Genomic DNA, 23986 nt, shown 5'->3' with positions numbered 1-23986 from the left:
TTGCAGTGAGCCAAGATCACACCACTGCACTCCAGCCTGGGCAACAGAGCAAGACTGTCTCAAAAAATAAATAAATAAAAATAAAAATAAATAATTAGGTGGGCACAGTAGCACACACATGTGGTCCAAGGCTATAGTGAGCTATGACTGCACCACCAGAGTCCATCCTGGGTTACCGAATTATAGCCTATCTCAAAAAATAAAAAAAAAGAAAAAAAGAAAATTAGTCCTTAGACATATAATCTAGCAAATCTTTCCCTTAGTTTAGTGTGTTTTGATTTAATTTATGGCGTTTTTTTTTTTTAAAGCTTTTTTATATTTTACAGAATCAAATATATTAATCCGTATTTTACAGTTTCTGGGTTTGGTATTTGGAGAAACCAACTTTATATATAAAGTTCTGCTTCAGGACTCCAGCATTCCTCCCATAACTGGTAATAGGATATAATCTCAGCTAATATTAAGCAAAGGAAAAAATCAGAAAAAGAATTCTCTACCTAGAAGAGGAAATGTGTTCCCAGCATCTTAAATTAGTACATTCATTTTTCTACTAAAATGCTATACAATGATCAGATATTGCAATACTCTATCTTCTCTATCATAATGTATAGTATAAGTTATATGTAAGTTTTTTGTTTGTTTGTTGGCCTCAGAACCTGTAATAGTCTTTCTAAAAAAAAAAAAAAAAAAAAGTGTAACAAAGTAGGAATTCCCTCTATTATTAAATAAATCACTTGGTGAACCAGGCACAGAGGCTCACACCTGTAATCCCGGCACTTTGGGAGGCCAAGGTGGGGGAAATCACAAGTTCAGCAGTTCGAGACCAGCCTGGCCAACATAAGGACACCCTGTCTCTACCAAAAATATAAAAAATTAGCTGGGTGTAGTGGTGGTCACCTGTAATCCCAGCTCCTCAGGAAGCTGAGGAAGAAGAATTACTTGAACCTGGGAAGCAGAGGTTGCAGTGAGCTGAGATCACACCACTGCACTCCAGCCTGGATGACCGAGTACTATCTTGGGTTGGTCGGGGGGAAGAGAAAGAAAAGAAATACCTTTTTAAACCCTCAAATATATATGTTATATTATACCTTCTGGCTTAACTTTTATAAACACCTAATTACATGGGTCACAGACCTCAAATATACCTATAAATAACATCTTTTTTTTACAGTTTAAATAAGATTTTTAAAAAACTATTAAAAATCAAACACATTAAAAAAGAAGCAAACTGAAATGTATTCTACTTTTGCTAAATTTACCTGGTGTAATTTGTAATTTGAGCCTAGGAGTTTGAGACTAGCTGAGGCAATACAGTTAGACCCCATCTCACTCTATGAAAAAAAATAAGAAAAAGGAAAAATACAGAGGTAGATGAAACTACCTTTTGAAAATGAGAGGTAAACAGAATTACAAATTTGAGCTTGAATTAAATCTTGAATATAATAAATAGATTTCTTTCTTTCTTGATTTGTTAAGACTATCACAGCTCACTTATTTAATAGATTATTTTTATATAATTAAAATTTTTTTTCTTTCTTTTTTTTTTTTTTTTTTTTTTTTTGAGACGGAGTTTCACTCTTGTTACCCAGGCTGGAGTGCAATGGCGTGATCTCAGCTCATCGCAACCTCCGCCTCCTGGGTTCAGGCAATTCTGCTGTCTCAGCCTCCTGAGTAGCTGGGATTACAGGCACACGCCACCATGCCCAGCTAATTTTTTTGTATTTTTAGTAGAGACGGGGTTTCACCATGTTGACCAGGATGGTGTCGATCTCTTGACCTCGTGATCCACCCGCCTCGGCCTCCCAAAGTGCTGGGATTACAGGCTTGAGCCACCGCACCCGGCCTCTTTTTTTTTTTTTTTTTTTTGAGACGGAGTTTCACTCTTATCACCCAGGCCGGAGTGCAATGGCGCGATCTCGGCTCACCACAACCTCTGCCTCCTGGGTTCAGGCAATTCTCCTGCCTCAGCCTCCTGAGTAGCTGGGATTACAGTCATGCGCCATCATGCCCAGCTAATTTTTGTGTTTTTAGTAGAGACGCGGTTTCACCATGTTGACCAGGACAGTCTCGAACTCTTGACCTTGTGATCCACCCATCTCGGCCTCCCAAAGTGCTGGGATTATAGGCATGAGCCACCGCGCCCGGCCTTTTTTTTCTTTTATAGAGATGGGGTCTCACTATGTTGCCCAGGCTGGCCTGAAACTCCCGGGCTCAAATGATTCTTTGGCCCCGGCCTCCCAAAGTGGTAGGATTACAGGTATGAGACACAGTGCCTGGCCAACTATTTACTAGATTATGAATGATCATCTACTCTCTATCAGTTCTGAACCAATGCTTTCAACTCAGTCCTGTTTGATCATTTTTACTGTCCCTTATCCAGAACCACCACACTTACTTCCTTTGCTCAAATCCTCCAACTTTGTTCAGTCTATTGATTTTCTAATAATTTCACCCTCTCCCAAAAGACACAATCAACTGTTTTCACTTTCAATTCTCTATTCACTCCCACTACACCCCAGGTGTCAGTTCTTGAGACAAAAGCCCAAGTTTTGCTAACTCTAACTAATCATTCTTCCTGCTCCTATTTCCAGATGTAAGAGATTGAGGGAAAGACCAAAAGGAAAGCAAATCTGATATGCTAATCATTTTTAAAGAATACCTCAGTTTATCCATGCTACTTTCGGCTTGTATCTCAAATTCCTAAGCATAATCTCCACTGAGATTCTTCTTTAAAATGCAGGCAGGGCGTGGTGGCTCAAGCCTGTAATCCCAGCAGTTTGGGAGGCTGAGGCGGGTGAATCACGAGGTCAAGAGATCGAGACCATCCTGGTCAACATGGTGAAACCCCGTCTCTACTAAAAATACAAAAAATTAGCTGGGCATGGTGGCGCGTGCTTGTAATCCCAGCTGCTCAGGAGGCTGAGGCAGGAGAATTGCCTGAACCCAGGAGGCGGAGGTTGCGGTGAGCCGAGATCGCGCCATTGCACTCCGGCCTGGGTGACAAGAGCGAAACTCCGTCTAAGGAAAAAAAAAAAAAGCAATAAACTTTTCTCACAAAATTCACCCAAACACTTTACAATCTTAATTACTGATGAATTCAACAGCTACTATAAACTTAATTACTGATGAGTTCAATGTTATTTTGCCAAAATGAAAAATACGAGGCTCCAGTTTTCATCTACTTCTCTTTTTTTCCTTATTATTATTATTTTTTTTTATAGAGATGGAGCCTCACTATAGAGCCCCAGCTAGTCTCAAACTCCTGGGCTCAAGCAATCCTCCTGCCTTGGCCTCCCAAAATGCTGAGATTACAGGCTTGAGCCCCAACACTTGGCCTACCCTTTCTATCTTAACATAACCTTGTCTCTATTGTATTTTTCTTGTCCCATTCCTTCCACTACTTCAGAAAATATGGTTGTTGTTCCTTTCCTCTGAAGAGAACAGAGGAATCCATGCTATCCTGATTTTTCACAGACCTTTTCCCGACACCCACCATTTTTGGCAGAATCTTCTCTACTCCATCAGCTCTCTGATGCTGCTGCATTTGATAACAGTAACGGACCACATTTTTATTACATTCTCTTTCCCTGAATACTATCATGATATTGTCCTATTTCTAGTTCTCATTCCACATCTCAAATATTCCCTATGCTGATTTTCCACTCTCTCACCCTTAATACCCTTTCCTTCCTCCCCCAGTTAATGCTTTCTTCTTCTGCTTTCTCTCTGTCTCATGGAGAATGAGGTAGGGGAGGAGAGGGAGTGGGAAATATGAGGCAGGGTGGAAAGGATGTTTCTGCTGGCAATTTGTCACTCTCACATATACTGAGATGGAAACAAGTTGAGAACTATTGCTCATTACTCTCTGGAGAATTCATTTAGTGTCAGAACTACTATATTTACTCTATGTAGTAATTCCCCAATTTGATTTTTCCCTGTAATTTTAGCCTCTTGCAGATGGATCACCTGACGTCACGAGTTTGAGACCAACTTGGATAACATGGTGAAACCCCATCTTTACTAAAAATACAAAATTATCCGATGTGGTGGCACACGCCTATCATCTCATTTACTCGGGAGGCTGAGACACGAGAATCATTTGAACCTGGGAGGTGGAGGCTGCAGTGAGCTGAGATCTGTGACTGCTGCACTCCAGCCTGGCCAAGACAGAGTGAGACTCTCTCTCAAACAAACAAACAAACAAAAAATTTAATCTCTCTCCTGAGACCCAGCCCATGCTTCTAGCAGTATAATGAACACTTATATATATATATATATATATATATATATATATATATATTTTTTTTTTTTTTTTTTTGAGATGGAGTTTCGCTCTTGTTACCCAGGCTGGAGTGCAATGGCGCGATCTCGGCTCACCGCAACCTCCACCTCCTGGGTTCAGGCAATTCTCCTGCCTCAGCCTCCTGAGTAACTGGGATTACAGGCACGCGCCACAATACCCAGCTAATTTTTTGTATTTTTAGTAGAGACGGGGTTTCACCATGTTGACCAGGATGGTCTCGATCTCTTGACCTCATGATCCACCCGCCTCGGCCTCCCAAAGTGCTGGGATTACAGGCTTGAGCCACCGCGCCCGGCCGAACATTTATATTTTTATGTCCCACCAGCGGACATTTCCAATTCAACACAACCAAACTTTGGCATCAGTTTTCCCATATGAAATAATTCCCTTCATACCTTCCCTATCTTTTGAAAGATCCAACTAATCTCTATTACCCAGGTTTGAAAAATCGTGTCATCATTGGGAAGGCCACATTATCCTCATCAAAGAGAGGGGCCAAAGAACTCTATCTCAAGTGCTATCCACATTAATTCTTCCTGCTACACTCACTACAATCTGACCTCTAGCCTAATATCAAACTAAAAGACCAGCTTCTTCATGTCATTTCCTTATCTAGCAATTTATAATAGCTCCAATATCAGCTATACATAAAGTGTAAACACCGGTAACAATGGGTCCTTCAAAATCTGACAACCATCTTCACACCCTATTTACTATTTTTCTCTACTGAAGCATTTCTCAAACTTGTTGTTCCCAGAGCCCTTTACAGTCTTAAAAATGATTGAGGACACCCAATAACTTTTGTCTATATGAATTATATCTATCTATATCTACCTCATTATAAATTAAAATTGAGAAAAATTTAAAACACAAAGTACAGAGGCACACATTGCATTAACTGTCAGAGTAATGTCATCACATCATGTACCCTGAAAAACTCCATGGACAATTGTGAGAGAATGAGAGTGAAAAAGCCAAGTAACAACTTAGTATTAATGCGAAAAGAGTGTTGACTTCTAGTACCCCTGGCTCACTTTGAGAATATTGCTCTACTTTGCTTCTCTTATCCATCTCTTTATCAATCATTAATGATTACTTATGACTGGTTTTTGCATGCATCAATAGGCTGGAGAAAGGAAAAACACTGATAACCAGAGACTGACAAAATAATCTCCAAATTCATCGGCATGCTTGCCCATTCTCATTCTGACAAAACCTCTCCATTTTATGTTCTACTATTATCATTTCCTTTACCTCCTATGCTGTGCACTTCAACCAAGCTTGAAGGTCCTAAGTAGAACCCTTTCCTGCTTCAGTATCTTTCAATAAACTATTCTCTTTGCCCAGAGGGTTTTTTTCTTGCTCATCCTTTGGATCTAGTTCAGAGGTTCTCTCTTCTGTGAAGTCTTCCCTTGATATATCCCCTTCCCAATTACCCTCTTCTCTGTGCTTCCATAGCAGATTGGAGCTACTCACATTGCACTGCAATTATTGTTTATATGTCTGTCATCCCACCAGATAGTCAGTTACATGAAGACAGATTTGCATCATACTCATTTTTGCATTTCTTCTTTTTCTCAGGATAGAGTTTGGCTCTTGTTGTCCAGGATGGACTACAGTGGTGTGATCTCGGCTCACTGCAACCTCGCCTGCCAGGTTCAATCGATTCTCCTGCCTCAAATCCCTGAGTAGCTGGGATTATAGGTGCCTGCCACCATACCCGGCTAATTTTTTGTATTTTTAGTAGAGACAGGGTTTTGTCATGTTGGCCAGGCTGGTCTCAAACTCCTGACCTCAGGTCAGTCTCCCAAAGTGCTGAGATTACAGAAGTGAACCACCAAACTCAGCCTCATCTTTGCATTTCTAGTACCTCAAGCCTAGTTGGAACCCAAACATTTGACTTCATTTGAATCTGTCTGAATTGAATGAGTCAGTTTAATACACATCTGTCCGCAAATACTCCAGACCACAGTACTTGCTCTTTCCTCTGCATTTCTGCAGTACTCTACAGAAACTAAGAAAAAAGACTAAAGGAAAATAAGTTATTCCTTCCCACAAAAAAGATTAGGGATTCTGGCGCATTTGAGCAAGTCTAACTCCCTAGTTGAGGGCCTCTATCAAGTGGCTCTTCTTCACCTTTTCAAACTTATTTTTCATTATTCTTCACCATTAACTTACCACTTCTGCCATTTAATAAACATATAAACACACAATATCCATTCTATTTTTAATCCTTCGGTTTAGACTCTTCCCTCCCCTAGAAATTCCATTTCCCTGTCATTCTAAACTCTCTTCCTGAAAAGATTTGTTAAATTGATTTAAAAGTGGTGTTTTTTTTACAAAAAGAAAAGAAAAAAAAAAAAATGACTGGTTTAACCCAAAAATTCCATGAAGCTTTCTAGGACTATACCATATCAAAGGAAAATTTCCCCTTTTTGAATGTCAAACGCATTTCCACAGATTTACCACAGTTTACCTACCATTTTTCTCACAAAACCCACTATTTCTGGTTCTTAAACAGTTTCAGGTAAGTCAATGATGCCACCTCAAACAGCTTGACAGCCTTTTAAGGACAGGTACTGTCTTCACTCAAAACATCTCAGTGCCATCATGCACCAGACAATGGCAAGGTTTCTAATTTTATTTCTTTTGTATCAGCCCTTGCTACTGACAGGAAGATCAAGACATGTGATAAACACTGTTCCCTTTTCTTGATTTTCTTCCTAACTGTTCAGAAGAATCCAGGTTATTATTTTTTTCTTTTTCTTTTAATATAGGGTCTCACTATATTGCCCAGGCTGGTCTCAAACTTCTGGGCTCAATGGATTGTCTTGTGTCACTTTCCAGAGCAGGTGAGCTTTCAGAGTAGCTGGGATTACAGGCGCACACCACCACACCCAGTTTGGGTTATTTTTTTTCTAGGAAACATTGCATCCATAGATATAATTACCAATTTGAAAATAAATAGGTGCTGTGAGATGCATCTCGGCACCCTAACACAGCAAGCTTAAATAAGTCGCTTCATTTTATAGGTAACTCACTCTGGGTTCTCAACATACCTATTTTTAATGGCCCTTCCCTTTTTTGCTCCCTCACCTTAGACATATCTTTATTTTAGTTCTTAGAGTTTTAGCTCCCTTCACACATTCAGATGCATGGTTACTGGTAATAATGTCAAACCATTTAAGGAGAGCCAAAGAAATGAGGCAAGTAAAAATCATGCATAAAATGAAAACAATCTTTGAAAACCAAGAAGTTCTGGTAATTGAGTCGCAGACCAATCCTTTTCCTTAAATGGAATTTGTCTAAAGAGCCACATCTTCCCCATCACCATTCTCTTAAGAATCAACACACAATTGGGGCATTAGTTGGAAATCAGACTTATCATAACCATCAAAACTTAGTCCATGGTATCATGGATTGATGGTAACTTCTTAAGATCACTTTCTCCAATTCTTCACTTTTTTGCATACGTGATAAGGTCAGTAAGAAGAGATAAAGTAGAAAATTATAGTTTAAAATAATCGTAAGATTTAGGATGCTCTAAGTCCTTTTTGTTTGTATCAACCACAATTGAATGTTGAACTCTTAAACACTGCAGGAGAAACCCGAGGTTAGGGGCAATTCTTTTCGATGTATGTACACGGGAATATTCTCTCAACATGGAAGTCTTGGAATGAATTTCATGTAAGAAGGGGACTGATGAATGAGGAAAGAAATAAAGCCATCACCTTTATGCAGCAGCTCCCTCACCCCGTTTTCCTCCACCCCAAAAGCTGTAGGTAGTAGAAAGCGGCAGAATGTACCTTCCAGGCCAGGAGCAAAACATTGAGGATGGCCAGCAAGGGGCAGGGTCCATTCTCATTCTGGGTGATGATGGGTGTGTTCTCTTCCTTCCACTGGATCCACTTGATGTGATACACAGATTGTCCCGGGAAGCGTTCCTTGGAGGCCGCCAGCACCTGAGCGTTCTCCTCCTCCTCCTCCTCCTCCTCTTCCTCCTTGCACAGAGGAACAGCCCCGGGCAACACTGCCGCACCCTCCTCCTCCTCCTCAGGGACCCTGTTCTCCGCTCCCTCCTCACTATTGAACTCGCAGCTACTGGGGAAAGAATGCAGGTTAGAGAACGACTCCAGAGAGTCCAGGCTCGGCGACTCCCCAGGAGGGCTTGGGTCGCTGCAACTGCTGCTGAGGCCGCCGGCGCTGCTGGGTTCTTCGGAGCCGGCGGCCGTCAGCTCTGTTTGGCAGGTGCTGGCGAGATCCGGGCGGACTCCCGCGTCTCCAGCGGGACCCAACTCATGACCCACTCTGGCCTCGGCTGTCTCGGGGGAGGCGGTCACCTTGTACTGCCCTCTCAGAGGCACCTCGGCGGCAGCAGGACACTCCAAAGCACTATCCTTCAAGTCCAAACCCGGGGCGGAGCTGCAGGGTCCGGGAGCCTCAGGACAGCCCGCGGGAGAAGCCGAGTCCGGGAGGCTCCTCCTGGCGGCCGCCGCCCCCTGCCCATTCCCGCCGCCGCTCTCCGCCGCCCATACTCCAGGACCATCCCCAGCGGCGAGCCTGGTCTCCTGAAGCCCTTCCTGCGAAGAACCTATCCTTGACGCTGGCCCGGCCGCCACCCCGTGTTCTAGCGGCTGCAAGCTCTCGGGGCTGCTCTCCATACCTGGCCGCCCGCCCCCCGCTTTATGGAGACCGCGGCCAGTTCTCCGCAGCCAGCGCCTCGGACGCCATGATAGCTGTACTGGCAGCAACAGCGCCCTGGCGCGGCCTCGGCCAGGCACGTCACTGGGGAGGGCACTAAGAGCCCGCTCGCGCGCGCTACCGCGTTCTCCACGCACTGTGAGCTTGCCTCCGCGTGACTGCGCGCGAAGGGAACAAGGCGAACCACTCAGCAGCCGCCCATGCGGCCCCGCCCCTTCCGTGCTCCCGCCCGAGCTCGCGCTCCGAAGGCCGGGCGTGGAGGGCGTGGCTAGGAGGGCGTGGCCGGGGGGCGCGCCCCCGCGGCTCAGCTCCAGTAGAAAAACATCCTCTCACTATGTGGCCGGAAGTTGAACTCCCGGGCAGCTTGATTGTGTGCGGCTTCTTTAAAGGCAAGGCAGGCGGCGGACAGCTTGACTGTGACTGTTTAGCGCTGGGTCGTGTGTGGTCCACCCTCGGGCTCAGGCATTGTGGGGTGGTTGGAGTGGTTGGAGTGTTTGGAAAAGAACTTGTCCCTGAAGGGCTCAGGAGACTTGTTTTCTCAGTTCCTAATATGGAAAATGGAAGACATTTCTTACGAGATGCAGATTTTAAAGCGGGCATTTACTCGAGGGGTTTGGATTACTGCACTGCACAAATTCCAGTTCCCCTCGGTTTTTGCTGAGAAGAGCTGTGCTTCTCACGAGCTGCTGGGGAGACGTTCGCCCTACAGGAGGGGTCAGTGTGGTTGTAGACATGGACCTGAGCAGCAAAAGAAAGTGGCTAATTTGCGCCAATAATAACAAATTATTAGCTTATGTTTGAATTAGCCAAGTCTTTGCGGTTTTGCTAACTTGTCTTGGCTTTGCATGGAGTGGGAAGCGCCAGCTTCTGAAAAAGTGACTTTTTTTCCTAATTAGAATGGACTCCTTTTGAGGCCATGCAGTTTTCAAAAAAGACAAGCTGGACGTTTTGTTAGTAACAGATAAAATGTATATGGGTCCTATTCTAACTTGTTCCAGAAAAGGGCTTTTTTTCCCCATTTTTTTTCTTTCAACATTTTCTAGGCTCTTGGGAATACAAAAATTAACAAGACAGGCCTTCCTTCACAGACATATAAATACCTGATACATAATTAGAATGGGATATTTTTGTAACTCCGTTGGTTATAGAAGTCACACAAAATTGCAAAGTAGTATTTCATTCATTCGTTTAATACATTTTAGTACCAAGTAAGTTGCTGGATGCCATCTGGCACTGGATGCCGTAGTGGACCACAGAGCTTATATCTTCATGGAGCTTAATGTCTGGTGGTGTTTTTTTTTCTTATTGTTATATTTTTAATACATATTTATATGTATTACGTATAATACATGTATATTTAATACTTATATTCTTGTTTACCTGAGAATGCATATGACTTTGTCTTTTTTTTTTGAGAACGATGGTGCAATCCTGGCTCATTGTAACCTCCACCTCCCAGGTTCAAGCAATATTCCTGCCTCAGCCTCCCAAGTAGCTGGGATTACAGGCGCACACCACCATGACCAGCTAATCTTTTTGTATTTTTAATACAGATGGGTTTCACTGTGTTGACCAGGCTGCTCTCGAACTCCTGACCTTGTGATCCTCATTGACGTAATACTATGGTGTATGTCCAACTCTTGGTAAATAGGAAAATTAGAAAAGATAATGGAGAGTTTTTCTAGAATGTTGAATTTAGCAGTTGTGTGTGCTTTTGATCTCCATATCAATCCATAAACAATAAATCCTGTTCTTAAATTTGAATTTTTTTCCCTAAAAAACTGCAGCTGTTAATAGGTTAAAGTATATGCTGCTGCTTTAATCACTTTATAGTATTTTAGGCCATGAAGTATAAATAAGAATAACACAGATTTCAGGAAATTTAGAATTTAGTATGGTACCTCAAATGTAAAAAGGAAATCTATAAAGCTGTGTTATATGAATAAATTAAAAAATGAATTATTTATAGGCCAGTGAGCCATAGGAGAGCCAAAAATCATGGTATACATTTCTCAAATAATGGCCCTTCACCATTTTTCAAAATGTGTACTTAGATAAACCTGTACTTGCTGTGGTAGTTTTTATTGGCATGTGTTTCAAATGCTCACATGGCATCATTTAATAATTTATTTGTAACAGAAACAGAATCAGTTTTTCTTTTCATGTGTGGTCAGCAATTACTTTAGCCTAGATAAAGAGCTGTGAAAATGTAGGTGGATATTTAAGTTCATGAAAATGTACATAGTTATTTTTTAGGGGGGTTAGGGAGTGGCATCTAGGGAAAATATGAGAAGACAAACTGATATTTTATTCTTATTTTGCCTATATGTATCTTTAGGTAAACTCCGAGTTAAAATTGCCATTTATTTTTTGGTTTTGAGACAGACTGTTGCTCTGTCACCCAGGCCAGAGTGCAGTGGCATGATCTCGGCTTACCTTGACCTCCGCCTCCGGGGTTCAAGCAATTCTTCTGCCCAGCCTCCTGAGTAGCTGGGACTACAGGTGTGTGCCACCACACCAGGCTAATTTTTTTTTTTTTTTTGAGACGGAGTTTCACTCTTGTTACCCAGGCTGGAGTGCAATGGCGCGATCTCAGCTCACTGCAACCTCCACCTCCCAGGTTCAGACAATACTCCTGCCTCAGCCTCCCGAGTAGCTGGGATTACAGGCACGTGCCACCATGCCCAGCTAATTTTTTGTATTTTTAGTAGAGACGGGGTTTCACCATGTTGACCAGGATGGTCTCGATCTCTCGACCTCGTGATCCACCCGCCTCGGCCTCCCAAAGTGCTGGGATTACAGGCTTGAGCCACTGCGCCCAGCCATTTTTTTTTTTTTTTTTTTTTTTTTTTTTTTTTTTAAACAGAGTTTTGCTCTTCTCACCCACACCGGAGTACAGTGGCACAATCTCGGCTCATTGCAACCTCTGCCTTCCAGGTTCAAGCTATTCTCCTGCCTCAGCCTCCTGAGTAGCTGCGACTACAGGCATGCACCACCACCCCGGGCTAATTTTTATATTTTTAGTAGAGATGAGGTTTCACCATACTGGCTAGCCTGGTCTCAACCTCCTGATCTCGTGATCTGTCAGTCTCGGCCTCCCAAAGTGCTGGGATTACAGGCGTGCGCCACCATGCCCAGCCAAGATTTCCATTTTTAAGTTAAATAGATACTATCCAAATTTAATTTAATTTATTTATTTTAGACAGGGTCTCACTCCGTCACCCAGGCTGGAGAGTAGCCGCACAGTCATGTCACAATGAAATCTCAACCTCCCAGCTTCAAATGAGCCTCCTGCCTCAGCCTCCTGAGTAGTTGGGACTACAGGCGTACACCACCGTGCCCTGCTAGTTTTTAAAATTTTTGTAGAGTACATTGCACAGGTGGGTCTTGAACTCCTAAGTTCAAGCAATCTTGGTATCCCAAAATGCTGGTATTACAGGCATGAATGACTGCCTGGCCATTATAAAAAATTTAAAATTATTTTTCCAAAGTACAGATGTAATAGTCTTAAAAGTTAAATAGTTTATATAAAAACAAAGCAGTTCCCTGTTCTGTCCTTCCAGAACCTTGAGTCCTGTTCTTTCTAAACAGCCTCACAGTCTCTTTCAACTCATAGCTTTTTATGTTTCATTTTTTGACAGGGTGTCACCATGCTGCCTGGACTAGAGTACTGTGGCTATTCACAGTGGCTGTTGTGGCACACTACAGCCTCTAACTTAGCTCAAACAATCCTACAGTCTCAGTCTCCAGAGTGGCTCAAACTCTAGGTATTCACCATCACACCCAGCCTCATAACTGTACTTTAGCTCTTTGTACTTACGTTTCTGAGAAACTGACTACACTCTGGTTTCTTCATTTAACAATTGTAGGCTGGGTGCTGTGTCATATTCCTGTAATCTCAACATTTTGGGAGGCCAAGGTGGGAAGATTGCTTGAGCCCAGGAGTTCAAGGCTGCCATGAGGTACAATGGCACCACTCTGCTCCAGCCTGGGTAACAGATAAGACCATCTTAAAAAAAAAAAGAAAAAAAAAATACCCGAAAGACTGTATTCCATTCACTGGACAGAAAAAATAATTGTAGATATTGTTTATTGATTTATTCACATGGAAGATGAGGGTTTACTTCTTTTTTTTTAACTTCTTTCATGTCGTTCTTCCTCCTATTTCTCCAATCTTCCAATTATTTCATAATTTTTGATTAAATACTCAAAGATTAAAGCATTAGAGCTATGTAAGTATTCACCACTAAGTCCAGTATTTTACTGTGATTTATTTTTGTGTTAAACTTTTTGTCTGTCTTGGAATTAACACTTCCCTCAAAGAAAAAAAAGAACAAACAAAAACAAAAATAACCTAGTTTCCTCAATATTTTGTCTATTTGCTTAATTCTTCACTTCCCACTAAGCCACAGAGTTAGCAGTATGATGAATCATATCAAGTTATTGCTCAGGTCCCTTTTAATGCTGGATACATCCCACCTGGAACACTCATTTCTCTTGCTCTGCTCTGGACTTCATTTTTTTTTTTTTTTTTTGTTTGAGATAGAGTTTCGCTCTTCTTGCCCAGGCTGGAGTGCAATGCAGCAATCTTGGCTCACTGCAACGTTAGCCTCCCAGATTCAGGCAATTTTCCTGCCTCAGCTTCCCGAGTAGCTGGGATTACAGGCATGTACCACCACGCCCGGCTAATTTTTTTGGATTGTTAGTAGAGACGGGGTTTCTTTATTTTGGTCATCATGTTGGTATCGAACTCCTGACCTCAGGTGATCTGCCTGCCTTGACCTCCCAAAGAGCTGGGATTACAGGCGTGAGCCACTGCACCCAGCCTGACTTGTTTTATAAGCCTGCCACACAAGCGTCATCCTGGGATTTCTCTTGATTACTTTCTGAGGAATTCCTTCTTCTCTTGTGTTGATTCCTTTCTTTCTTGGATCTCCTGTCTTCCGTTTTCTTTAATGATACATACTTCTTTCTTTGTTTCTTTTTCATAATAGAGATAGAGCCTCCCTCTGTTGTTCACCCTGGAATGCATGACACCATCATGGTTCATTGTAGCATCAAACTCCTGGGCTCATGTGGTCCTCCTGCCTCAGCCTCCCAAGTAGCTAGGATTACAAGCACATGCCACCATGCCTGGTTCATTAAAAAAAAAAGAATATATATATATTCTTTATTTGTAAACATAGGTTCTCATTGTGTTGCCCAGGCTTATTTCAAACTCTTGGCCTCAAGTGATGTTCCCGCCTTGGCCTCCCAAAGTGCTGGATAGGTGTGAGCTATGACACCCAGTCAAATGTATTTTTTTTTTTTTTTTGACATGGAGTCTTGCTCTCTTGCCCAGGCTGGAGTATAGTGCCCCAATCTTGGCTCACTGCAACTTCTGCCTCTTAGGTTCAAGCAGTGCTCTGCCTCAGCCTCATAAGTAGCTGGGATTATAGGCACCTACCACCACACCCAGCTAATTTTTCAATTTTTTGTAAAGACAGGGTTTCACCATCCTGGCCAAGCTGGTCTTGAACTCCTGACCTCATGAACCACCTGCCTCAGCCTCCCAAAGTGCTGGGATTACAAGTGTGAGCCACCACGCTGGGCCTAAATATATTCCTTTTTTTTTTTTTGAGACGGAGTTTCGCTCTTGTTACCCAGGCTGGAGTGCAATGGCGTGATCTCAGCTCACCGCAACCTCCGCCTCCTGGGTTCAGGCAATTCTCGTGTCTCATCCTCCTGAGTAGCTGGGATTACAGGCACGCACCACCATGCCCAGCTAATGTTTTGTATTTTTAGTAGAGATGGGGTTTCACCATGTTGACCAGGATGGTCTCGATCTCTTGACCTCGTGATCCACCTGACTCGGCCTCCCAAAGTGCTGGGATTACAGGCTTGAGCCACCGCGCCTGGCCCCCAAATATATTCTTAATTAGCTTCCCGAGGAAGAGTGCAAGGGACCTAAATTTTTGTAGACTTTGTATGTTTTTAGATTTTATAGTATGGCTGAGTATAAAAATTAAAGGTTAGAAATACCTTTTCTTCATTTTAAAGTCATTCTTCAATTGTATTCTAGCTTCCAGGTGATTATAGAGAAATCTGTTATTATTATGACTCTAGAACCTTCATATGTAACCTCTGACTTCCCTCTAAAGTTAATTGATCTTCTTTTATTCTTGATGTTCTGACATTTCAGTATTTGATATATCTTTTTGTGAGTCTTGCTTGATTTATTGGGCTGGCTACTTGTGTGATCACATTCAATGTAAAAACTTATGTCCTTCAGTTCTGTGAAATTTTCTTTTATTTTTTATAATTCTTTTCTCAGATTTTACACTCTTCATCTTTTTGTTCTACTTTACATATTTCATTTCCAATAAATCATTCTAGTATTTTTATTGTTTAATGGCATCCTGACCTTTCATCTTTTAGAATATTGATTATAATTTTGAATATATCCTTTATATTTTTCAAAAGATATTCTGAAAAATATACTTAGTGAACTCCTGACCTTCAGAAAAGTATACTTAGTGAACATATAGTTATTGATTGTGCTAGAAAGTGAGATATGGGGAATATAAGTGTAAAACATTGCACTTATTCTTTGGGAGTACAAAGTTGTTTGGGGTATTAGGAAGTAGGTTCGCTGAAATGATTATTGAGAATAAAAGTCACTTTATAATTAACACTAAGTGACTGGTGCAAACAAATATTATACAAATGACGAAAAGTTCAGATGACGAAAAGTCTTAATGTGAAATAAGCAAGAATTAAGCTATACGGTACTTTCTTAATTAAAATAACAGGCTAATTACTATCTCAAGCTTAAGAAATCCAAAAACTACATCAAAATGATTATTCTTTTAAAATTCAGGTTTTTTTAGTTGAATCATAACATTTTTAGCTATCATGACAGAAAATTTGGTGCCATCTTTGATTTTTAAGCTAGTTTACTGATTATCTCATTGATAAAGTCTTGCTGATGTTATACATACCCCTTTTCTTCATTCCCTCTGGGGCCACTCCTGAATCCTTACCTCCTTACCACTAGAGTGTAGCAGCATTGTAATTATTCCGCAGCCTGTGTTCTCTTCCTCAGCTTATTCTGCATAAACCTACAAGAGCTATACAGTAGTTCAAACATCTTATTACGTTGATGGTGCTATGGAAAATAAATTGATAGTTCTTTATTCTTAGCTGCAGCAAAATTAGAACAGGCGATTGCCCAGGTACAGGGCATACATACATTTACTCCTCCTCTTTTAGCCTTCTATTTAAGATATGTGAGAAAATTCTGAGTTTAAAATCAAAGATTTTCATGTAACTCAAATTGCCCTGGCTCTGGACTTCAATTTCTTACACAAACTCCAGCCTCCTGCAAAGAACATCCCTGACTCAATTATTTCTGAGAGCCCCCATGGGGAGTCCCACACCTGTTTAGAAACAAGTCCAATCCTATCATTTTCCACCAGGTGCTGCTTCTACTCCATGCTGCTTTACCAGATGCTCATCTGTCCTAGTAATGTTAAAAATACATGATGGTGAATGGAGGGAAATAATTTTCTTTTCCCTCTTATTATAGCCCTAATGTGTGACAGTATTAATGAAACAGTTCTCTCAGTTTTATTTATGTAGTCATTTTTTTTTTTTTTTTTTTTTGAGACAGAGTTTCACTCTTGTTACCCAGGCTGGAGTGCAATGGCGCGATCTCGGCTCACCGCAACCTCCGCCTCCTGGGTTCAGGCAATTCTCCTGCCTCAGCCTCCTGAGTAGCTGGGATTATAGACATGTGCCACCATGCCCAGCTAATTTTTGTATTTTTAGTAGCGACGGGGTTTCACCATGTTGACCAGGATGGTCTCAATCTCTTGACCTCGTGATCCACCCGCCTCGGCCTCCCAAAGTGCTGGGATTACAGGGTTGAGCCACCGCGCCCGACCTATGTAGTCATTTTTAAAAGTGAGGCCAAAATGTGATTCCAGGTAGGTTGCACCAGAAATGAATTTAAGAAACATATAATATCTTCAACTTAGAATCCCTACTCCCCTACTCTTATGCCCAATGGTTAAAGTTTTGTCATTGGATCACGTATATTATGCCTGCCAAATTCTTCCTTAGAATTTCTCTCAGAAATACTTCTGTCCTGTCAGCCCACCAGTTTGTCTGGTATCTGTCAACTCTAGTTCTCCCAAGTGTGGTTTTGGGGTTGGTAGTGTCAGTATCACCTGGTAACTTATTTAAAATGAAAATTCTCAGCAGGGCACGGTGGCTCACCGCTGTATTTCCAGCACTTTGGGAGGCTGAGGCAGGCAGATCACCTGAGGTTGGGAGTTTGGGACCAGCTTGACCAACATGGAGAAACTTTGATTCTACTAAAAATATGAAAAAAAGCCGGACACGGTGGCTCACGCCTGTAATCCCAGCACTCTCTGAGGCCGAGGCAGGCGGATCACCTGAGGTTGAGAGTTTGAGACCAGCCTGACCAACATGGAGAAACCTCATCTCTACTAAAAATACAAAATTAGCCAGGCGTGGTGGTGTATGCCTGTAATAGTAGCTACTCAGGAGGCTAAGGGCAGGAGAATCACTTGAACCCAAGAGGCGGAGGTTGCAGTGAACCAAGATCATGCTATTGCACTCCAGTCTGGGCAACAAGAGCGAAACTGTCTCAAAAAAAAAAAAAGGAAAATTATTGATCCGCATTCCAGACCTAAGACCTCTGGGTGATTCTGGTGTTTGATAAAGTTTGAGAATTTACTAGTCTGGCATTAGGGGAAGCAACCTCTTCTCACTTGCATGACAAATAAATAAACCTTAGCAAGAAACCGTGAGAGGCTTCTAAATTCACCTTCTATATTCACTGTTATTTTTCATTACTTTTCCGGAACTATGCAATGCTCCAAAATTAGTCTTTTAGCCATATTTTCCTATATATTTTCCCTTTAAGGGGTGTGTGTGTGTGTGTGTGTGTGTGTGTGTGTGGACAGATATACTTTCAAAGTAATGTCTAAGTTTAAATTTATCATCCTGATGTCAATTTTTTTGGTTCTTGTCTGTCTCATGTTTTTTCACATTAATGTCATTCTCTCAGTCACCCAGGCTTAAAACATTCACGTAGTTCTGTTTTATTTATCTCACAGTAAGTCCTATTTTGAAATTTAATTTTTTTTTTTTTTTTTTTTTTTTTGAGGAGTTTCGCTCTTGTTACCCAGGCTGGAGTGCAATGGCACGATCTTGGCTCACCGCAACTTCCACCTCCTGGGTTCAGGCAATTCTCCTGCCTCACCCTCCTGAGTAGCTGGGATTACAGGCACACGCCCCCATGCCCAGCTAATTTTTTGTATTTTTGGTAGAGACGGGGTTTTACCTTGTTGACCAGGATGGTCTCGATCTCTTGACCTCGTTCGTGATCCACCTGCCTCAGCCTCCCAAAGTGCTGGGATTACAGGCTTGAGCCACCGCGCCCGGCCAGTTTTTTTTTTTTTTTAAGATAAAGTTTCACTTTTTTGCCCAGACTGGAGTGCAGTGGCACAATCATAGCTCATTATAGCCTTGAACTCCCGGGTTCAAAGAATCCTCTCAAAAAAAAAAAAAAAAAAAAAAAGAATCGTCTCACCTCAGCCTCCTGAGTAGCTAGGACTATTGGCATGCACCACCTTTCCTGGTTAAAAAAAATGGTGTCTTGCTGTGTTGCCCAGGCTGGTCTCAAACGCCTGGTCTCAAACCATCTTCCCCACTCAGCCTCCTAAAGTGTTGGGATTACACCATGACTAGCCTAATTTTGTTTTCTTAAAATAAAACCTAAGTATACCCATTTTAGGAAAACTAGTAAACTACTCTTTTCTTCAAAAGCTATTAAATCAATGGTATATATTATAGTTAAGGGTATCTTAGAATCGAGAAAATATATTCTCTTTTCTACTATTTTTCTATGTTGACACTGACTTTCCCGGGGTACCTGGTCTTTCATTTTCGCTATATCCCTTATTGTGTTTGTTTAAAACAGTGGTTGTCAAACTTTAGTGTAATTAACCCTCAGATGGGAAATATATTAAAATGGGTTTCTGGGCTTTATCCCCCAGAACGCTATTCAACAGAATTAATGGAAAGCTCAGTAATCTGCAGGGTTTTTTTTCTTTTTTTTCTTTTTTTTTTTTTTTTTTGAGACGGAGTTTTGCCCTTGTTACCCAGGCTGGAGTGCAATGGCGCGATCTCGGCTCACCGCAACCTCCGCCTCCTGGGTTCAGGCAATTCTCCTGCCTCAGCCTCCTGAGTAGCTGGGATTACAGGCACGTGCCACCATGCCCAGCTAATTTTTTGTATTTTTAGTAGAGACGGGGTTTCACCATGTTGACCAGGATGGTCTCGATCTCTTGACCTCGTGATCCACCCGCCTCGGCCTCCCAAAGTGCTGGGATTACAGGCTTGAGCCACCGCGCCTGGCAATCTGCAGGGTTTTTAATTTTTTTTTTTTTTTGAGATGGAATCTCACTGTGTCGCCCAGGCTGGAGTGCAGTGGTGCTATCAGGGCTCACTGTAGCCTTGACCTCCTGGATTTGAGAGTCTCCCTCCTCAGCCTCCACAGTAGCTGGGACCACAGGGGTGCACAACCAGATCTGTCTAATTTTTAAATTATTTGTACAGATGAGTTCTCTCTGTGTTGCCCAGTCTGGGAACTTTGCGGTTTTGATAAGCATCTTAAGTAACTCTAATACAGATATTTCACTAGTTGTACATGGAGAAACACTGACCTAGAACGATATCAGTCAAAAACTACTTGCATTGTTGAGAAGTATAGTTGTCAATTGTTAATATGCATACAGTAAGAATTCTGACCCATTTGACTTATGATCACAATAATGAATCTCCACAATTTTCACTGACTTCATACAACGTGGTAGTTTGGGGCACAAAAGAGAATATAAAGCATGGTCATACAGAGGCAACCCAATGTAGCGGAAAGTGTGATGAACGGAGACCACAAGAACCTGGTCCTGCCACTGACTCATTTTACAAGCTTGGGTGGAAGTAAATTCATAAACTTACTTCTTTTCAGTTTTCACATTTTGTAAAAGAAAAAAAAAAAAGGAATACTATACTTTCAGGGATAATTTCTCTGGTTCATCATTAGAGAAGTTTCTCTGAAAGTGTAGAACACCAGAAACCATGAAGATAGGTGCAACGTCCTCTCCTGAGTGTGAAGCTGGGTCCTAGTGTTGTTTCGCTGCAACTGCCATTTGCCATTGATGATTGTTTTTCTCTTCCTTTGGGAGAATAAGAGGGAAGGATGCAGTCTGAGTGGTTCCTATTTAAAAAACAGAGAAAGAAAGAAACAAAAAAACCAAGAGGAAAACAAAAACCAGGAGGAAAATAGCTTGGATGATTTTGCTGTGTGGTACTGTGAATGAAATGAAATTCAACTTATAATAAGGAATTTATAGGGCTGGGCGCGGTGGCTCAAGCCTGTAATCCCAGCACTTTGGGAGGCCGAGGCGGGTGGATCACGAGGTCAAGAGATCGAGACCATCCTGGTCAACATGGTGAAACCCCGTCTCTACTAAAAATACAAAAAATTAGCTGGGCATGGTGGCGCGTGCCTGTAATCGCAGCTACTCAGGAGGCTGAGGCAGGAGAATTGTCTGAACCCAGGAGGCGGAGGTTGCGGTGAGCCGAGATCGTGCCATTGCACTCCAGCCTGGGTAACAAGAGCGAAACTCTGTCTCAAAAAAAAAAAAAAAAAATAAGGAATTTATAAATTATAAAGAGATTTTCAAGTATATTATTATTGCCACTGCCCTCAAGTTGGTCACAATGTGGTTAGGAAGACAAAACCTAAGTATGTACAAGTAAAATAAAAATATGACCCCTATGGGCAGTGCTTAAGGGCTAGTATGAAGTGCTTCTCAGAAAGATGATAATTAACCAAATCAACAGAATGATCAGCTTAGCTATTTTTTTTTTTTTTAGATGGAGTTTTGTTCTTATCATTTAGGCTGGAGTGCAATGGCTTGATCTTGGCTCACTGCAACCTCCATCCCCTGGGTTCAAGCAATTCTCCTGCCTCAGCATGCCTGGCTATTTTTGTTTTTGTTTGTTTGTTTGTTTTTTGAGACAGAGTCTCACTCTGTTGCCCAGGCTGGAGTGCAGTGGTACAACCTTGGCTCACTGCAACCTCCGCCTGCCAGGTTCAAGTGATTATCCTCCCTTAGCCTCCCAAGTAGCTGGGACTGCAGGCACTTGCCACCACACCTGGCCTTTTTTTTTTTTTTTTTTTTTTGAGACAGTTTCACTTGGTTGCCCAGGATGGAGTGCAGTGGCACGGTCTCAGCTCACTGCACCCTCTACCTCCTGGGTTCAAGCAATTCTCGTGCCTCAGCCTCCCACAGTAGCTGGGATTACAGGCATCTACCACCATGCCCGACTGATTTTTTTTTGTATTTTAGTAGAGATGGGGTTTTACCATGTTGCCCAGGCCGATCTCAAATGCCTGAGCTCATGCAATACACCCATCTCAGCCTCCCAAAGAGCTAGGATTACAGGCATGAGCCACTGTGCCTAATTTTTTATATTTTTGGTAGAGATAGAGTTTCACCATATTGGCCAGGCTGGTCTTGAACTTCTGACCTTGTGATCCACCCGCCTCGGCCTCCCAAAGTGTTGGGATTACAGTCATGAGCCACCGCGCCCAGCCTAATTTTGTATTTTTAGTGGAGACGGGGTTTCATCATGTTGGCCAGGCTGGTCTTGAACTCCTGACCTCAGGTGATCCATCTGCCTTGGCTTCCCAAAGTGCTAGGATTACAGGTGTGACCCACCACACCTGGCCAGCTTAGCTATTTGTAATAGTTACCTTAGAAGATAGGATTCATTCTGTGTTTAAAAGAAGTGAGAATAAGGCTGGAAATAGAATCAAAGTCTGAATAAATGCAAAAAGAATGGTCTAATCAATGACATTATTCCCAAAGGAAGGATATAATAACAGGAAGGGAGATGGTGGTCTGCATGGAGTCCAGAGACTATCCCACAGCATAAGGGTTTGTTGAAGTGTGCTCTGATCACCATCTATGGTGGAGGTCCCCTGGCCATGTGAATGGTCTGGTACCTACATTCCCGAAATAGATAGTTGGATGAATTAGCCAGTACAATCATTCAGTTAATTTTTTCTTGAGTGATGCCTTGCTTACTAAGCCACTTTGAATTATTATTCAGCTTCTCAACTATTGATAACAAATAATGTATTGACTTGTTAACATCAATATCTAACTCATAAAATTATAAGGTGACATTTAAACACATAATTCCCTTGAGAGTTTAGCTCCTATGAATTAGTCCTTGGCAGTTGATTAAATCAGGTTGCACTCAGAAAAATGTAGCTTCTGGCCCTTGAAAGCTAATAGGTAGATTCTGGACCATGGCAATGATAATAAGGATGGATTTACCCAGTAATTTAAAAGACTAGACTACAAATTTGGGGTGAAACAAACTTGAGAGTTAGAAGCCTGGTCTGCCTGTTTACTCATCTGTTAAATGAGATATATCTACTTCATAGCATTGTTACAAAGAGTAAATGGAATCATGTAGGTAAATTTCTTATCAAGGTGCCTGGTGCCATGTAAGGAATATTGTTTTGGTAATCTGGAAATCCGCATAGTAGGAACAAAGTAAGTACCTGTCAAATGAATGAATGATTATTATCATTGCCACCCTGTAAGGGTTCCGGGTGCCCTCTGCTTTGCTTCAGAACTTTACTATTTCTGCTCTCTTTAACACTGGCATAATAATGAGATGAGTATCTCATAATAATGAGATACTTCCATAAAGTAACACATGATTAATTGCACATGAGAGACATGGGTGTTTCAGACTAAAATGTGATTGAGATTATTATGGCGAGGGGGGTCTAAGAAAAAGCTTCAAGGACTATTTGGAATTTGGTCTAGTTTTTAAAACAGGGGTCATAAACTCAAATACTAACAGGGATAACTAGGCTGGGGTGAGATTAGACAAACCCAGTCCAAAGAGGGCAGCCTCTACTCAGTTTCTGCCAATTGATTCTGTGCAAGAATCTAGGTCTGCTTGACCTTTCAGTTTTCACAGAAAATCTAGAATCTTTGTTTAACCATGAAAGCTTCCAATTATTTAATACAGATGAATAACTGAGAAAAAAATTTTGGCCAGGCACAGTGGCTCACTCCTATACTCTCAGCACTTGGGGAGGTTGAGGAGGGACAGTCATTTGAGCCCAGAAGTTCAAGACCAGCCTGGGCAACATAGTGAGATCCTGTTTCTATATTTAAAAAAAAAAATTGCCGGGCGCGGTGGCTCAAGCCTGTAATCCCAGCACTTTGGGAGGCCGAGGCGGGTGGATCATAAGGTCAAGAGATCGAGACCATCCTGGTCAACATGGTGAAACCCCGTCTCTACTAAAAATACAAAAAACTAGCTGGGCGTGGTGGCGCGTGCCTGTAATCCCCGTTACTTAGGAGGCTGAGGCAGGAGAATTGCCTGAACCCAGGAGGCGGAGGTTGCGGTGAGCCGAGATCGCGCCATTGAACTCCAGCCTGGGTAACAAGAGCGAAACTCCGTCTCAAAAAAAAAAAAAAAAAAAAAAAATTAGCCAAGCATGGCAGTGCATACCTGTAGTCCCAGCTACTCAGGAGGATGAGGCAGGAGGATCACTTAAGTCCAGGAGTTTGTGGCTGTGGTGAGTGCCACTGTACTCCAGCCTGGGTGACAGAGCAAAACCCTGTCTTAAAAAAAAATAGAATAGGAATATTTAAAAAAAATACAATACAGTTTGATAAAGCTATATTATAAGTATATAAATGCTAGATATTAAGTTTTGTCTAGAGGGGAAGTTAAACATTTTACAGAAGGGAAGAAGCCTGAGCCATATCTTTAACAATGTCTATTCCTTTATATTTTAAAGGAATGCCTTCTAATAGCTATAAGTTATAAATACCGTATTTCACTGTTCTGTTTTCCCCAGAAGTATAT

General features: G+C 41.9%; 1 protein-coding gene and 1 non-coding gene across 3 annotated transcripts in view; one reads left to right on the top strand and one right to left on the bottom strand.

Annotated features, from left to right (window-relative positions):
* Nucleotides 1-9122, bottom strand: part of MINDY2 (MINDY lysine 48 deubiquitinase 2) — a 102235-nt gene extending 93113 nt beyond the window's left edge. Inside the window, exon 1 of one of the 2 annotated variants that reach the window (XM_010339609.2) lies at nucleotides 8110-9122. In XM_010339609.2, coding sequence (XP_010337911.1) covers nucleotides 8110-8964 — 855 coding nt within the window. In that variant the 5' untranslated portion in view covers nucleotides 8965-9122. The remainder of the gene's footprint in view (nucleotides 1-8109) is intronic. The other variant, XM_003928980.3, reaches the window with a different exon arrangement.
* Nucleotides 9123-20078: 10956 nt separating this feature from the next.
* LOC120364226 (small nucleolar RNA U3) lies at nucleotides 20079-20292 on the top strand. The gene has a single exon (XR_005579553.1). It is a non-coding gene; the product is annotated as a small nucleolar RNA U3 (small nucleolar RNA).
* Nucleotides 20293-23986: the final 3694 nt, after the last annotated feature.

Source organism: Saimiri boliviensis, chromosome 2 (genome assembly GCF_048565385.1).
Source record: "Saimiri boliviensis isolate mSaiBol1 chromosome 2, mSaiBol1.pri, whole genome shotgun sequence".
Taxonomy (NCBI): Eukaryota; Metazoa; Chordata; class Mammalia; order Primates; family Cebidae; genus Saimiri; species Saimiri boliviensis.
The sequence above is the reverse complement of the archived record's forward strand: the minus strand, read 5'-3'. Positions and strand labels throughout refer to the sequence as shown.